We start from the raw sequence: 17,071 nt of genomic DNA, 5'->3' as shown, positions 1-17,071 counted from the left end.
ATGAAGAAGAAGAGGACGACGACGGCTATCCTGGCCATGGGTTCCCTGAATACGATGATACAACAATGGGGGAAGATGCTGAACCGGCAATGCGGGAAGAAGCTGAAGAAGAGGCATCAGATGAGCCCGCTGATGATCTAGGTCGGGCCATTGCCGATGCAAAGAGAAACTGCGCAAGTAATTTGGAGAAGAAGAAGTTACAGCGCATGTTAGAGGATCACAAGAAATTGTTGTACCCGAATTGCGAAGCTGACAAAAAAAGTTGGGCACCACACTGGAATTGCTGCAATGGAAGGCAGAGAATGGTGTATCTGACAAGGGATTTGGAAAGTTGCTGATAATGATAAAGAATATGCTTCCAAAGGACAACGAATTGCCCGAGAGTACGTATGAAGCAAAGAAGGTTGTCTGCCCTCTAGGGTTAGAGGTGCAAAAGATACATGCATGCCCTAATGACTGCATCCTCTACCGCGGTGAGTACGAGGATTTGAACGCTTGCCCAATATGCGGTGCATTGCGTTATAAGATCAGTCGCGATGACCCTGGTGATGTCGAGGGCGAGCGCCCCAGGAAGAAGATTCCTGCCAAGGTGATGTGGTATGCTCCTATAATACCACGGTTGAAACGTTTGTTCCAAAACAAAGAGCATGCGAAGGCGATGCGGTGGCACGGAGAAGACCGTAAGAAAGACGGAAAGTTGAGAGTACCCGCTGACGGTTCGCATTGGAGAAAAATTGAGAGAAAGTACTGGGAGGAGTTTGCAGGTGACCCAAGGAACGTATGGTTTGGTCTAAGCGCAGATGGCATTAATCCTTTTGGGGAGCAGAGCAGCAACCATAGCACCTGGCCTGTGACTCTATGTTTGTATAACCTTCCTCCTTGGTTGTGCATGAAGCGGAAGTTCATTATGATGCCAGTGCTCATCCAAGGCCCTAAGCAACCCAGCAACGACATTGATGTGTACATAAGGCCATTAGTTGAAGAACTATTACAGCTGTGGAATGGAACAGGTGTACGTGCGTGGGATGAGCACGGACAAGAAGAATTTGACCTAAAGGCGTTACTGTTCGTGACCATCAATGATTGGCCTGCTCTCAGTAACCTTTCAGGACAGACAAACAAGGGATACCGCGGATGCACGCACTGTTTGGATGATACCGACAGTATATATTTGGATAGTTGTAGGAAGAATGTGTACCTGGGACATCGTCGATATCTTCCGACAAGGCATCCCGTAAGAAAGAAAGGCAATCATTTCAATGGTGAGGCGGATCACCGAATGAAGCCTCGCCACCGTACTGGTGCTGATGTACATGATATGGTCAAGGATTTGAAGGTAATCTTTGGAAAGGGTCCTGGCGGACAACCTGTTCCGAAGGACGCTGACGGACGCGCACCCATGTGGAAGAAGAAATCTATATTTTGGGACCTGCCATATTGGAAAGACCTAGAGGTCCGCTCCGCAATCGACATGATGCACGTGACGAAGAATCTTTGCGTGACCCTGCTTGGCTTTTTGGGCGTGTATGGGAAGACAAAAGATACACCAGAGGCACGGGAGGACCAGCAACGTATGCACGGAAAAGACGGCATACATCAGGGTCAGGCCAGCTACGCTCTTACCAAAGAAGAGAAGGAAATCTTCTTTGAATGCCTGCTCAGCATGAAGGTACCGTCTGGCTTCTCGTCGAATATAAAGGGAATAATAAATATGGCAGAGAAAAAGTTCCAGAACCTAAAGTCTCATGACTGCCACGTGATTATGACGCAACTCCTTCCGGTTGCATTGAGGGGGCTTCTACCGGAAAATGTTCGATTAGCCATTGTGAAGCTATGTGCATTCCTCAATGCAATCTCTCAGAAGGTAATCGATCCAGAAATCATACCAAGGTTACAGAATGATTTTGTGCAATGTCTTGTCAGTTTCGAGTTGGTGTTCCCACCATCCTTCTTCAACATCATGACGCACGTCCTAGTTCACCTTTGCGAAGAGGTTAACATTTTGGGTCCTGTATTTCTACACAATATGTTCCCCTTTGAGAGGTTCATGGGAGTCTTGAAGAAATATGTTCATAACCGTGCTAGGCCAGAAGGAAGCATCTCGAAGGGCCATAAAAATGAGGAGGTCATTGAGTTTTGTATTGACTTTATTCCTGACCTTAAGCCGATTGGTGTTCCTGAATCGCGGCATAAGGGCAGACTGGATGGAAAAGGGGCATCAAATAATATGTATGGACGGGCATTCTCTCACTGAAGCACACTACACAGTTCTACAGAATTCCACCTTGGTGGCTCCGTATATGGAGGAACACAAGAAGTTTCTACACTCCAAACACTCGGAGAAGTCTGACGACTGGATTACACATGAACAAATGAGGACTTTTGCCGGTTGGTTGCAGAAACGTGCCATGAATGATGGCGATATTCAAAATGACATGTACTCGTTGTCCCAGTTACCATCTTCGAATATAATGACTTTCAAAGGGTACCAGATAAATGGGAATATATTTTACACGATCGTCCAAGATAAGAAGAGCACCAACCAAAACAGTGGTGTCCGCTTTGATGCAACAACCAACACGGGAAAGGAAACATATTATGGTTATATAGAGGACATATGGGAACTTAACTATGGAGGTGATTTGAAGGTTCCTTTGTTTCGGTGCAAATGGGTCAATATGACATGAGGCGGGTAACGGAAGACCCGCAGTACGGAATGACAACAGTGGATCTCAACAATCTTGCGTATGCAGACGAACCATTCGTCCTAGCCAATGATGTGGCGCAGGTTTTTTATGTGAAAGACATGTCTACCAGGCCGAGAAAAAGAAAAGATAAGGAAGCGAATGGATCATACGACGAGCCAAAGCGCCACATAGTTCTTTCAGGAAAAAGAAACATCGTGGGAGTGGATCACAAGACAGACATGTCAGAAGGTTATGAAAAGTTTGATGAAATTGCTCCATTCACAGTGAATATTGACCCGAGCATCCAGTTAAATGATGAAGATTTTCCATGGCTACGGCGCAAAGGGACACACGCGAAGAAAAAGTTTCACACCCAAAGATCTGGGATGTGATCGGCTTCACTATCATCACTTTCTTCTGTGTTTCACACCCAGGAGGGAATCTCTGTAATAGTTAGGGTAGTTATGTGTTTTGGCATTTGAAACGCGAAGAAATTTTATGTGCAAACAAATTCTTTCATGCATTTACTGATTTTTTCAGCTAAATGACCCTGAAATTGAAAAGCATTTCAAATGAACTCAGAAAAGGTTGAAAGTTGGCATGGTATCATAATTTCATCCAAATAGCATGTGCAAAAAAGTAGAGAGGGTTACGGCAAAAACTGGATGCACTTCGTGTATAAAATGGACAATCTCTTTCGAAGTATCAGGGTTTCCGATGAAAACTCATCTGTTACAAAGGCATTTCATTTTTTAAATAACCTAAGCATTACCAAATTGAATATAATGATAAAACACACTAATATTAAACATAAGAAAAAAGAATCACTGAAAAATCTTTTTTCAAAGTTAAGTTATTCACAAACTAGTGATTCACACAAATTTCAAATAATTCAAAATTTAAACTATTCAAATTTGAAAACTACCGGCACTAACAGAAAGTTTGTAATTTTTTGTACCTAAAGCAAAAATATTCACAAAGAAACTCTAAATACAGCAAAAAACAACTCAAAAATAAATAAAACAAAAATAAATAAAGCAAAAAAAATTAAGAAAATAAAAAAGCCCGCCTACTGGGCCAAAGCGGCCTGCATACGACTAGAAACACAACCTTTTGTTGGGCCAGGATGCAGGCCCGCAAAGGCCCAGTAGGCCCACAGGGCAGCACAGAACAGGTAGGCCCAGTAGGCCTGCTTAGGAGAGGAGCTCGAGAGAGCTACCGCACTGGGGCTTATAAACCAGTATGGTAGCCCCTCGACTAGCGAGGTGGGACTAAACTTGCCGCACCGCACTGCGCCTGCGCACCCCCTTTAGTACCGGGTGGTGGCTGCAACCGGTACTAAAGAAGGGGTCTTTAGTACCGGTTGGTGCCACGACCCGGGTACTAAAGGGGGCGCTTCCCGCCGTTTGGCCTGGCTAAAATAGACCTTTAGTACCGGTTGGTGGCACCAACCGGTACTAAAGGTTCGTCCTATATATACAACAGTTGAAAAAATTCGCTTTCCCTCTCTGTTTCTTCCCTCCGTCGCGCCGCCCTGCCCCGATCGACGCCGTCGCCACCCTGGTCGTCCCCGCTCCTCGTCGCCGCCCCCGTCGACGTCGCCGCCCCGGCCGTCCCGTCCCCGTCGTCCCTGTCGCCGCGCCCCGCCCCGTCGCCGCGCCCCGCCCAGCCCCGTCGTCGCCGCCCCGTCCCGTCATCACCGTCCCGTCCCGTCGCCCCGTCGTCGCCTCGCCGGTGAGCTCGCCCCGGCCGCCATGTCCACACACACACACACACACTACACACACACACACACACATTAGTTTGTTTGTTATAAATTTTTCTATTTTTTAGTTATAGAAATGTTAGAAAATATTCTGTTTTTTAGTTATAGAAATATTAGAAATGTTAGTTATATAGAAATGTTATAAATTTTTTTGTTTTTTAGTTATAGAAATATTTATAGAAATGTTAGCAATTTTTCAGTTTTTTAGTTATATAAATATTAGAAATGTTATAGAAATGTTAGTTATATAATCAGGAAATTTTAGAATTAGTTTTAGTTAGATGAATTAGATTAATGTCAAATTGTTAGAATTTGCATATATATAGAATTTTAGTTATCACAATCCAATCATTTAAAAAATGTTACTTTTTGCGGGCATATAGTATTTGTTCTCGACGATATGCCCGGCCCGCATCCTCGCCGTCGACCCGTTCGCGACGACGTCCTGCTTCAGAGGACCCATGTCCGGGACTGGGCTCCGCCGGGCTGGCACTGGGAGGTGCTACCTGGAGGGGCGCGCCACTTGGTGAGGAACCCGGCCTCGGGTCCCGTCGTCGACCCTGATGTCCTTTGGTGGCGTTCGCGTGGGCCACATTCGGTGCAGAGGGAGCCGGCGCCGCCGGAGGTGGTGCGTCGCCGTGTCAGGGAGGAGGACGAGCACGTCCATCGCTACATGGCTGCTATGGACGTCAGGTTCTCCAATACTTGGCAGGTTCTTTGGGCAGATGATCGGAGATATGATCCTGTGACGGTTCCTTCTCTTTGGGTATCCACCGCCCGCGCCCCAGGAACCGCGAGTGGCCTAGATTCTTCTGTAGTACTCGATCTTTATTAGGTACCTAGCCAGTGATGTATTCGATATATAATATTCGAGACGATGTATTCGAGATTATATATATTAAGACGATGATGTATTCGAGATTATATATTCAAGACGATGTATTCGAGATTCAGTTTTTCCTTATTGATTGCATCCATGCATTGTAATTTGAATACTAAATTGTTTTATGTTTCTTCCGTATTAGTTAAGTAAAAGCTATGGCGGACAATACCGGCAGAGAGAGAGAACAAGAATTGTTCGACATCATACGCAGCCCTCACAGGCTAGATGATCTGAATGAAGCAGATGACAGCTCCCAATATCTGAACAATACCGGAGAGGGTGATGAAAAGATATTCGATCTTGACAACTGAGCTGATGAAGCATGAACTATGATTATGATTATGATGACAGAGACAATGTTTGTGATGACACAGACAATGCTAATCTTTAAATAACAAAGACTACCGGCGAGGTATATTTATATAAGCATGCATCATGGTGATCATCACATGTTTTTTATTGAAGATATATTAACGAATCCATCTTTCTTCTTTCAGCCCTCCGGATCGAGCAAATCTGCTTCTACAGACAGCAGGACAAAGCGAGGCCCGGGCAGATTGTTGAAGGATGGTGTAAAGTACAACATCAAATCCATCAAACCTAGTGGCGAACCCCTCACACCTAAGAACATTGCGAACAAGTGGACTCGTCAGTGCGGAGTTCTTGTGAAGGACAAACTCCCGATCTCCATTCAAGAATGGAAAGAGCCAAAGACTAAACGTCCAGGTGTTACTTGGATCGACGACAGAGCCAAAAAAGACCTTCGGAAATCTCAGATGGAACATTTCACCCTACCAGATCATTTCACTGAAGCAGATGTGGAGAAAGTCAAGGGCGCTGCTCTTAAGAAGATGGCAATTGCATTCAACACCCACAAGAAAACTATAAGGGCCAACTACCTCGCTGCAGAAAGGAAGACTCCAGAATTCACGGGAACACTGGAGAAGCAAAGAGAACACTGGGACGATTTCATGACCTTCAAGGATTCAGAATTATCTAAGGAACGGTCGATAAAAAACAAGGCAAATGCCGCAAAAAAGACGCAGTTCCATAGGCTAGGTCCAGGTGGCTACGCGGTGGGATTGCCTAAGTGGGATAAGTATGAGCAAGAGATGGAGGATGCAGGGGTCACTCAGGTTACTAGGAGCTGGCCCCCCAGGTGCAGAACTTGGTTCTATGCGCATGGGGGGGCGTTGGACCCGAAGACATGCCTGGTTTCGCAGAAGGCAAATCTAAAAGGATTCGAACAAAAGATACTTGACGCAATAGAAGAAGCTCGAAGGGGGGTGTTCACGCCCAACAGAGAGAACGATGAGCTTACACGCGCCCTGGGAAATCTTGAACACCCGGGAAGAACACGAGGCAAGGGCGTTATTCCCTGGTATGAGGGCTTTTCAGAATGGAACAAGGACTACAGGACCCGTGCAAGAAGGAAGATGGAGGAGGAGAAGAAAAGGAAGTTGGAGGAGGAGCAGAGGAAGCAGGACGCAGAACGCCTTCAAGGCCTAGAAGCAAGGCACGCGGACTTGGCACTCAAATTCCAGCAGCAGCAGCAGCAGATCGACTCACTTAGCCAGGAAAGGGGGTCTCAGCAGCGGCAGCAGCAAGCGGATGATCGTCCAGCATTGGATAGCACCGTCCCATCCATGCCGAGAAGCAGCGTTGGTTCTGCCCCGGGCGACACACTGCTGGATACATACCCTGTGGATGACATCATAGAGAACACTAACTGTGAGCTACACTCCAAAATGAAGAACATATCCATGAAGGTGGCGGACGGCGTTGCTTTTACAATTACCCCCGAAGCAACCTTCCATTGCATCCCGATTCCAGAGGGCTATGCTCGTGTCTTGGTTGATGAAGTGGTGGACCCATATTCGGGGCTACAGCTTGACATTCCTGGAGGTGAAGACGAGCGCACACTGGGAGAGGTCATACATTGTATCATCCTATGGAGAAAGGATTGCATCATCTTTCGAAGTCCACCGACACCGCGTCGTCTGCCGACTCCTCCTCGAAGTCCGCCATCGAGTCAGCAGACGGCTCCTCCAAGTCCATGAACACGTGAGCCGACTCCTCCCCGGAGTCCGCCACCTCCTCCAAGTCCCTGAATGCGTGAGCTGACTCCTCCAGTTTCAAGTCCGGCACAGCGTCATGCCACTTCTCCGGTTTCAAGTCCAGCATCGTGTCAGGCCACACCTCCTGCTTCAAGTCCGGCACATCGTCAGGACACTTCTCCTGCTCCAACTCAACCACATTAGCAGTCTCTGTCGTCTCAGCAATCATAGAAGAGACACGCCGCAGCTATGGTGCATAGCGGTACGAGTCGAGGTAGTTCAGGAAGTACAGGCGGAGACAAGCGATATAAATATGGTCCAAGCCCCGCTCCTCTTCCTCAGAGGCCTTACGACATGACTGAGGAGCAAAACGCAGCCATAGTGCAGGCCCAAGTGGACGCCCATTTTGGACTGAAACCGGCACCGCCACCAAAGGAGAAAGTGCCTGAGAAAATGATTGACCACTTCATTCGTATGGCTAGAGAACCAGCTCCCAAGCCTGTTGACTCGGACTATGAGGGCCAAATCAGGAAACTACATCGAGAACGGCTAAAGAAGGAAGCGAGCTCGAGCTCTAGCCAACAAGCAGCGGGCAAAAAATACAGGAAAACCATTCCCTAGCTGGGAAAACAGGCGGCGCAATCGACCCCCCCCCCCCCACTTGTTGTGCCAACAACACATGAGAGGAGGCCGCGCGCCCAATATTATTGTGGGCAAACCGTTAAAGTTCCCCATCTAGACGATGTGGTAATAACGGAGGAGCATATAATGCAGGCTGAAATGCTCAAGATCTCTGTTGGACAACTCCTCGAAATTGAGCCCATGTCTCCGCTTAGAGAGGAGGAAATAAAACGGAAATATGTCCGGGGCCAACCTTTGGTCGAGCCAGACAAGGTCAAGAACCTCCTAACGAAAATATATGAATTGCATCAATGGTACATGAACATTACCAAGATTTCCAATCGAGAGTCCCTCATGGTGAATGTCAAGAAGGAGCATTACTAGCATGAGAAAGCTCTGTGCGTTGAGTATTCAGAACTATTTCAGTTATACAATCAAGACGCACTCGACAAATCTATCATCAGTTGCTATTGTCTGTAAGTGATTTCTTTCTATAATTTTTGATCAATCATTACATGTAATTATCCTCACTATATATTCTTTTCTGTGGTATTATATGTAGGATGAAGATGTATGAAATGAAAAAATCTGGACGCTATGGCATTGGGTTCATTGACCCAAATACCATTAATGAGTACACATGGAATCTTGCAACTTCTCAAGCAAGTGTAGAGGAAAGCATGCTAGAGTTCTTGAAGCGCCTCAATACCAATCAAGATATACTACTTCCTTACAACTTCTTGTGAGTTAATACAAATTCTGTTTTTGCTTACTAGCTAGCTAGATGTTAATAATTAAGTGTATACGGTTTACGATAGTTGATTAATTTTATGCACATGCCCGCTTAATTAAGACATGCAAACGTGTGCGCATGCAGTTTCCACTGGATCTTGTTAGACATTAAAGTTGACAAAGCAACAGTTGAAGTACTGGACTCACTACTTAAAGAAGATAAAGACTACACCATCATGAAGGGGATAGTCAACAGGTAATCTCAATCATTATTAACTATATCTCGGCCTATTATTAGTTCGTCATTTCCTAATATGAACTATTTAATAACCCCTTTATTAATTTTCTTTGCCGGCGGGCAGGGCTTGGGCAACGTTCATCAAGGTGACTCCAGGCAAATGGCCAAAAAAGTTGTTTTGGCATCAACCAAAGGTAAGTAATTAAGTAGTACTAGCTAGCTACCATCTCTTTAATTCTTATTTCAATACCATTAATTAATTATCATGCTTGATTAATCATTATCTGATTCAATTCCATTCTCGTAAAGGCCCTGAAGCAGGCGCCGGGGAATGATCTGTGTGCATTCTACATTTGCGAGAACATTCGCATGATGGCGTCCGAAAGGAGAAGATCTCAAAGACAGGACTAGGTACGTTTGTCAGAACACTATTCACACCATTATTGATATCTTTTAACACAACTAATAGATATGCATATTGATCTCCTTCTTAACAGTTCAGAGAGGTGCGGGATAAGCTCCTACCAGCGGACCGCATACTAGCACTTCAAAAGGAAATAGCCGGATTTTTGCTCGACCAGGTGATAGATCCCAAAGAAGAATACTATTACCCGCTACCGCCCCCATGAACCACTTGTCATCGTGCTCCGAAGGCACCAAGGCAACATGTAGGAGAAATTGTATATGTATATACATGTGTATGTGTGAATAGTTAATGGTGTTGGTTGTGAGACATTCGATGATATATATTATATATATATGCGGTTCTACGTATGAGAAAATCTATTTATATATATGCATAATGTGTACAATTTGTAGTATCGTGAAATACCAGCAAACAAAAAAGAATTAAATGTAAAATAAAGCCAAAACCCTCCTAAACATTTAGTACCGGTTGGTGTTACCAACCGGTACTAATGTCCTACACGCACCCGGGCCTGGCTCGTGCCACGTGGTGACTCTTTAGCGCCGGTTCGTGACGAACCGGTACTAAAGGGGAGGGACCTTTAGTCCCCACTCTTTAGCGCCGGTTGGCGAACCGGCACTAAAGACCGTTACAAACCGGCACTAAAGGCCGGTTCTGCACTAGTGTGGCCTCATCTCAACCCAATAACATGCCCCTAGAAAACCAATAGATAAGGTCTAGATTTATCCATTTATTTTGGGTCTAGTATGTAAATTTAGTCAGGCAATCATCCCATCTGAACATAAATGGTCCATCACCTCCAACTTTGCCTCTGTGCACCTTGTATTAGAGGTTAATTAGTTTCCTTGTATTAGGTGAGTACCTGCACTAGCTGTCGAGTAGTTAGAGCATCTCCAACAGCCGCGCTAAAAAATTAGTGCTTTTAGCGCGCGCGCTACCGCTCCGGGCGCTCCAGCGGAGGCACAAAAACCGCGTGCACGGTATATCTAGTTTAGCGCGCGGGCCAAAATGCCATCGCGCGCTGCTTATTTGCTGCGCCCGCTCCCGCGCATTGGACTCTCGAGCGCTCGTTCGCAACTCCACCTACCCATCCAGCCGCTGGCGCCGCCGCCGCCCACGCTACCCCATTTCTTCGGGCAACCGTTTCAGTGCTTCCCCGGTCTATCCCCGCGCCGTCGTGGCTTCCTCCGACTCCCTCTAGTCACCGCCGCCCGTCACACGCGGCAGTCCTCCGATGAACAGCGCCCAGCCGCCCACTGCCTCTCGGCGCCCACAAGGTGTTCGACAAAACGCCTGCAAGTTATGTATTGCTTCCAACTTCACATTTTTTACATGAATTTGGTGCATGTTTTTTGTAGTTTTTTATAGCCTAGGTTTGAACATTGTAGATGAGTTCGACGTATGATTCTTCCGAAGAAGAATTTGATATGGAAGAGGAGGAGGATCTTGCAATGATCTAGATATGCACATCAATAAAAAACCAAAGTACGGTGGTTCGGTTATGGGTCGGCAGAAAATTTGGAGGGATAGGATCGATGCCCACAACAGATGATGAGGCACTATTTTGTGGAGAATCCCACATACCCCGAGTCGTACTTTCATCGCCGTCTTAGGATGAGCACCGAGTTGTTCAGGCGCATTGCACAGAATGACCGGTTTTTTCAGCAGAGGAGGAATGCCGCCAGAGAGCTCGGGCATAGCACCTTTCAGAAGGTGAAAGCCGCTTTGCGTATTTGGCATATGGTATCCCCGCTGATCTAGTTGATGATCACTTGGCCATGGGTGAGAGCCAAGCCATCATGTGTGTCAAGCGCTTCGCAGTCGGAATTATGCAAGTGTTTGGCCAGGAGTACTTGAGATCTCCCAATGCCGAAGACGCCACAAGGCTATTGGAGATGAACAAAGCTCGCGGCTTCCCAGATATGCTTGGCTCAATAGATTGCATGCATTGGAGTTGGAAGAATTGTCCAAAGGCATGTCATGGGCAATTTCATGGCCAAAAAAAGGGTTTCACTATAATCCTTGAAGCGGTGGCCGATCAAGAGACTTGGATTTGGCATGTTTTTTCGGAATGCCTGGATTTTTGAATGACATCAACGTTGTCAACCGGTCACCACTGATGAATAAGATTGCAAATGGTGAACTGCCACCGGTGCAGTTTGTAGCAAATGGTCGTACATACAACTATGACTACTATCTTGCGGATGGCATCTACCCAAAGTGGCAAACATTTGTGAAGCTTTTGAAAAAATCAGAAGGTAAGAAACATCTTGATTTCCATAATGCTCAGGAAGCGGCTAGAAAGATGTGGAGAGAGCTTTTGGGATTTTGCAAGCCCAATTTTGCTATTGTGAGAGCTAGATTTTGGGATCAAAAGATGTTTTGGTACATAATGCACGCTTGTGTGATCATGCACAACATGATCATCGAGAATGAGTGTGGCCAAGATGTAGACTACTCTCACTATGAGATCTTGGGACATCCCGTGCGAGTGCGGCGGAGGGCTAAAAGGGTGGCCCATTTTGTGTTGGAAATATGCCCTAGAGGCAATAATAAATAAGTTATTATTATATTTCCTTGTTCATGATAATCGTTTATTATCCATGCTATAATTGTATTGATAGGAAACTCAGATACATGTGTGGGTACATAGACAACACCATGTCCCTAGTAAGCCTCTAGTTGACTAGCTCGTTGATCAATAGATGGTTATAGTTTCCTGACCATGGACATTGGATGTCGTTGATAACGGGATCACATCATTAGCAGAATGATGTGATGGACAAGACCCAATTCTAAGCCTAGCACAAAGATCGTATAGTTCGTATGCTAAAGCTTTTCTAATGTCAAGTATCATTTCCTTAGACCATGAGATTGTGCAACTCCCGGATACTGTAGGAATGCTTTGGGTGTACCAAACGTCACAACGTAACTGGGTGGCTATAAAGGTGCACTACATGTATCTCCGAAAGTGTCTGTTGGGTTGGCATGAATCGAGACTGGGATTTGTCACTCCGTGTGATGGAGAGGTATCTCTGGGCCCACTCAGTAGGACATCATCATAATGTGCACAATGTGACCAAGGGGTTGATCACGGGATGATGTGTTACGGAACGAGTAAAGAGACTTGCCGGTAACGAGATTGAACAAGGTATCGGCATACCGACGATCGAATCTCGGGCAAGTACAATACCGTTAGACAAAGGGAATTGAATACGGGATTGATTGAGTCCTTAACATCGTGGTTCATCCGATGAGATCATCATGGAACATGTTGGAGCCAACATGGGTATCCAGATCCCGCTATTGGTTATTGACCGGAGAACGTCTCGGTCATGTCTGCATGGTTCCCGAACCCGTAGGGTCTACACACTTAAGGTTCGATGACGCTAGGGTTATAAAGGAAGTTTGTATGTGGTTACCGAATGTTGTTCGGAGTCCCGGATGAGATCCCGGACATCACGAGGAGTTCTGGAATGGTCCGGAGGTAAAGATTTATATATGGAAAGTTGTTGTTCGGGTTCCGGGAAAAGTTCGGGTTTTTTCGGTATTGTACCGGGAAGCTTCCAGAAGGTTCCGGAGGATTCCGGAGGGGTCCGGAGGTCCGGAAATTGTTCCACCACATCTAATACAGTAGCATGGGCTGTAAGGGGGCGCCCTAGCCTTAATGGGCCAGGGGCACCAGCCCCCCAAGGCCCATGCGCATGGGAGAGGGGAAACCCTAAGGGGGAGGGCCTCCACTTGACATGGGAGGCACTCCTCCCCCCCTTGGCCGCCACCCCCTCCTCAGATTGGATCTGAGGGGGCCGGCCCCCCTCTCCCTTGCCCCTATATATATGTGGGGGTTGGGAGGGCAGCCGCACCACATGTTCTGGCGCAGCCCTCCCCCTCTCCCAAGTACTCCTCCTTTCCCGCGGTGCTTGGCGAAGCCCTGCAGGATTGCCACGCTCCTCCATCACCACCACGCCATTGTGCTGCTGCTGGATGGAGTCTTCCTCAACCTCTCCCTCTCTCCTTGCTGGATCAAGGCATGGGAGACGTCACCGGGCTGTACGTGTGTTGAACGCGGAGGTGCCGTCCGTTCGGCACTAGGATCTCCGGTGATTTGGATCACGACGAGTACGACTCCTTCAACCCCGTTCTCTTGAACGCTTCCGCTTAGCGATCTACAAGGGTAAGTAGATGCACTCTCCTTCCCCTCGTTGCTGGTTTCTCCATAGATAGATCTTGGTGACACGTAGGAAAATTTTGAATTTCTGCTACGTTCCCCAACATTTTGTTGTCTCCTATCATACCATTCGACGTCCCGCAGCGCATGATGACCTTCAGAAGGATCTCATCGAGGAGTGGTGGGCTTGGAATGGCCGTCAAAGAGCATCATGATTTGTGCGTTTGATGTTGTATTGTTGAACTATTTGTTGTATTGATGAAAGATAAACTATTTGTTTGAGTTGTAATAACGAAATTGAACTATTTATTGTTGATTTATTTTGTTTGTGTTTGATCTTCTTGCTTGTGTTTGGAGCGCATATGTTGTTTGTGCGAGAACGCGCGTGCTGCATTTTTGCGCGCTACTGGAGCTACACACGTGCTGCATTTTACCGCGACTGCTGGAGCCAGCGCTACCTTCCGCGCCAAACCAGGCGATGGGCGTGCTGCAAACCGGAGCTTCGATCCATGGAGGCCGACAGCATAGAGCGCACTATGTGGTGAATTGCCATGGCGTGGGAAGGGGTGTGCTCTAGTTTTTGCTGCAATCGGCGGCGGAGTTGCGTCGCACGACGACAATGGTAGAGGCGGTGGACGCGCATGCAATGTCGTCGGGGATCTCCTCCTCGCCCTGGCTTCGGGCGGATGCAGAGGAGGCAGCAACACGCGGGGGTTGCAACAACGGCTGGTTTTGCCTGACACATGTCGACAATCTAACGGCCGCGCATAATTGCATCCTATGCTTGTTTAGGCAGTTGTCAACATCTGGTTTAGTAGGCGGATGACGCCTAACAGTCGCCTATAAATGTCCACCTACATACGCGATGTAGATGAGCCAACACAACATGGGTGAGGGCAACTCCAACGCACAACCCAAAACGGACGCTCGTTTTGACCGGTTTTGTCCGTTTGGGGTGGCAATGGGGCGGCGTCCGCCCGGATTTCTGGACGTGCCGGCAGTACGCCCAACGGGCGAACGCATCTCGTCTGCATACATTTTTTTGCCGCAGTTCTTCTTTTTTTCATCAGCGATTTTTTGATACATTTGAGTACATTCACCGAATCTTGACTAGAATAGAAAGACTAAAGAAAAGAAGAACCACAAGATGACAAGAAGACATGTTAAAAGATACCCAATTTCCATAACTGCTTTCGCAAGCTGGATTAGTATCTTCTCAATGCCTTCATTGTTGCCACGGATTCTCGATCTTGCATACTTCTTTCTTCTTCGGGTCTAAAGAAGTAGACATTGGCTCATGCGGGCGGATCAGACAGCAGTCATGCGCGGATCCAACGGTCGCGAGGCGGCCGATGCGATGTGCGCTTCTGCCGGCCGACGCATAGCATCGTTCCGCCGGCGTGTAAAAAGCCAACCGACACGGCGATACGCCGCGTTGGTGTGTCCCACCCACCACCCCACCGGCCCAAAGTCATCTTCCACGCGCTGGCCGGCCGGCCGAATTGATTCCAAGTCCAACTCTGAGCTGTTCCCCATCGCCATTTTCCGTCTCCATTTCTCCCCACCTTCTCCGACCCCCAAATCCCCCCGCCGCCATGGCCTCCCCACCGGGCCCCGCCCGCCTCGCCGCCCTGCTGCTCCTTGCGCTCCTCGCCGGGCCCGCCGCGTCCCGCTTCGCCCCGGCGGACAACCACCTCATCGCCTGCGGCGCGACGGCCCCGGCCGTCCTCCCCGACGGCCGCCGCTTCGTCCCGGACTCCGGCTGCGCCTCCATGACCCTCCGCTCCGCGGCGCCCGCTCTCCCGTCCGCCGCCCCCGGCGCGCCCGCGCCCGCGCCGCCCTCCCCTCTCCACGCCGCCGCGCGCGTCTTCTCCTGCCACGCCTCCTACGACCTCGCCGTGCGCCGCCGCGGGCGCCACGTCCTGCGCCTCCACTTCTACCCCTTCAGCCCCGCCCTCGCCTCCGCGTGCTTCCACGTCGGCGCCGGGGGCTTCCTCCTCCTCCACAACTTCACCGCCCCGTCCCCCGTCGTCAAGGACTTCCTGCTCCCCGTCGACGCCGACGTCCTCGTCCTCACCTTCGTCCCCGAGGCCGGATCCGCCGCCTTCGTCAACGCCATCGAGCTCTTCTCGGCGCCCGACGAGCTCGTCGGCGACATCGGCACCCTCGTCGCCGCTGCCGGCGTCAACCGCACCGACGGGCTATCCTCGCAGGTCTTCGAGACGCTCTACCGGATCAACGTCGCCGGCCGCAAGGTCACCCCGTTCAACGACACGCTGTGGCGGACATGGGTCAACGACGAGGGCTTCCTCGTCAGCAAGGAATCGTCCAGCAGCAAGGCATGGTCATTCGGTGGCCGGATTGCTTACCCCAAGGACAGCAGGTTGATGACCCGGGAGGTGGCTCCGGACAACGTCTACAACTCGGCGAGGTCGGTGAGGTCCGACGGCAATTTGACATGGGATTTCCCTGTGCCCGCTCGCAACCGGTACCTTGTGCGCATGCACTTCTGTGATATTGTGAGCAAGGCATTGTATCAGCTCTACTTCAGTATCTATGTCAATGGTCATCTCGCAGCGAAGGATTTTGACATTTCCAGCACCACTGGATACTTGGCCTATCCGTATTACATCGACTATGTTGTGGACGTTGACGATGAAGGGATGCTGAAACTGGCCATCGGTGGCTCGAAGATGAGCCGACCTGGAGAGGCGAGCGGTTTCCTGAATGGGCTGGAGATAATGAGGATGAACAAAACGGGTGGCGGCATGGACGTGGATTTCCCTGCTGTTCTGGACATGGGGTACCTGGTCAGTAAGGGGTTTGGGGAATTCGCTCGCTCACTGCTGTGTGGTTTAGTCTTCGCCGGGCTGTTTTTGGTTTTTGTCATGCTGGTGCTGAGGTTGAGGACTGAGCTGAAAAATAATGGCACGCTTTGGTTCAGCCAGTCAATGGATTCTGGTGACGGGAAGTTGGCTAAAGCATATCAGCTTGTGCCCACCAAGACAGACTATTAAGCATCATGAGATTTGAGAAGCTTCAAATTGTGTCTGTTATCTGTATCTGATGACATAATCTTGTGCTTCGGTTGTAAGTATTGTAGTTTACTAGTTTTACATTTCTACGCCTTTCATGGTTGAAGTTTCAATTGTTTGAGCTTGGCCAGTGCAGAACACAACTACTGTGTGTACTTAAGAATTAAGATGTGTTTGTATTGCTACTACTTCGCTTACCTCTATCCAGTAATTGAAATATCATCGAATACCTGTCTGTGATGTCTTTATTTATTTTATCATGGTAGTATGGTACTATAATTCCATTATGCACTTAGGAGAATCCTTCATGTGAAATGATTAGTTATATTGAAGACATTACTGGAAGCAAAATATTTCTTACAACTGGAGAATGATTTAGTTGTTGTGAGGGGGAATCTGTTGGTTCAAACCAATTAAGGAGTACTTGCAATGTTCCTTGTAGTCATCTCATCAGTAGG

General features: G+C 48.2%; 1 protein-coding gene across 1 annotated transcript; it reads left to right on the top strand.

The window, feature by feature from the left end:
- Positions 1 to 15,059: 15,059 nt before the first annotated feature.
- Positions 15,060 to 16,840, top strand: LOC123093757 (probable receptor-like protein kinase At5g24010). Its single transcript, XM_044515802.1, has one exon. The coding sequence runs from the start codon at positions 15,174 to 15,176 to the stop codon at positions 16,593 to 16,595; it is 1,422 nt and encodes a 473-aa protein (XP_044371737.1). The 5' UTR covers positions 15,060 to 15,173; the 3' UTR covers positions 16,596 to 16,840.
- Positions 16,841 to 17,071: the final 231 nt, after the last annotated feature.

This window comes from Triticum aestivum, chromosome 4B (genome assembly GCF_018294505.1).
Source record: "Triticum aestivum cultivar Chinese Spring chromosome 4B, IWGSC CS RefSeq v2.1, whole genome shotgun sequence".
Taxonomy (NCBI): domain Eukaryota; kingdom Viridiplantae; phylum Streptophyta; class Magnoliopsida; order Poales; family Poaceae; genus Triticum; species Triticum aestivum.
The sequence above is the reverse complement of the archived record's forward strand: the minus strand, read 5'-3'. Positions and strand labels throughout refer to the sequence as shown.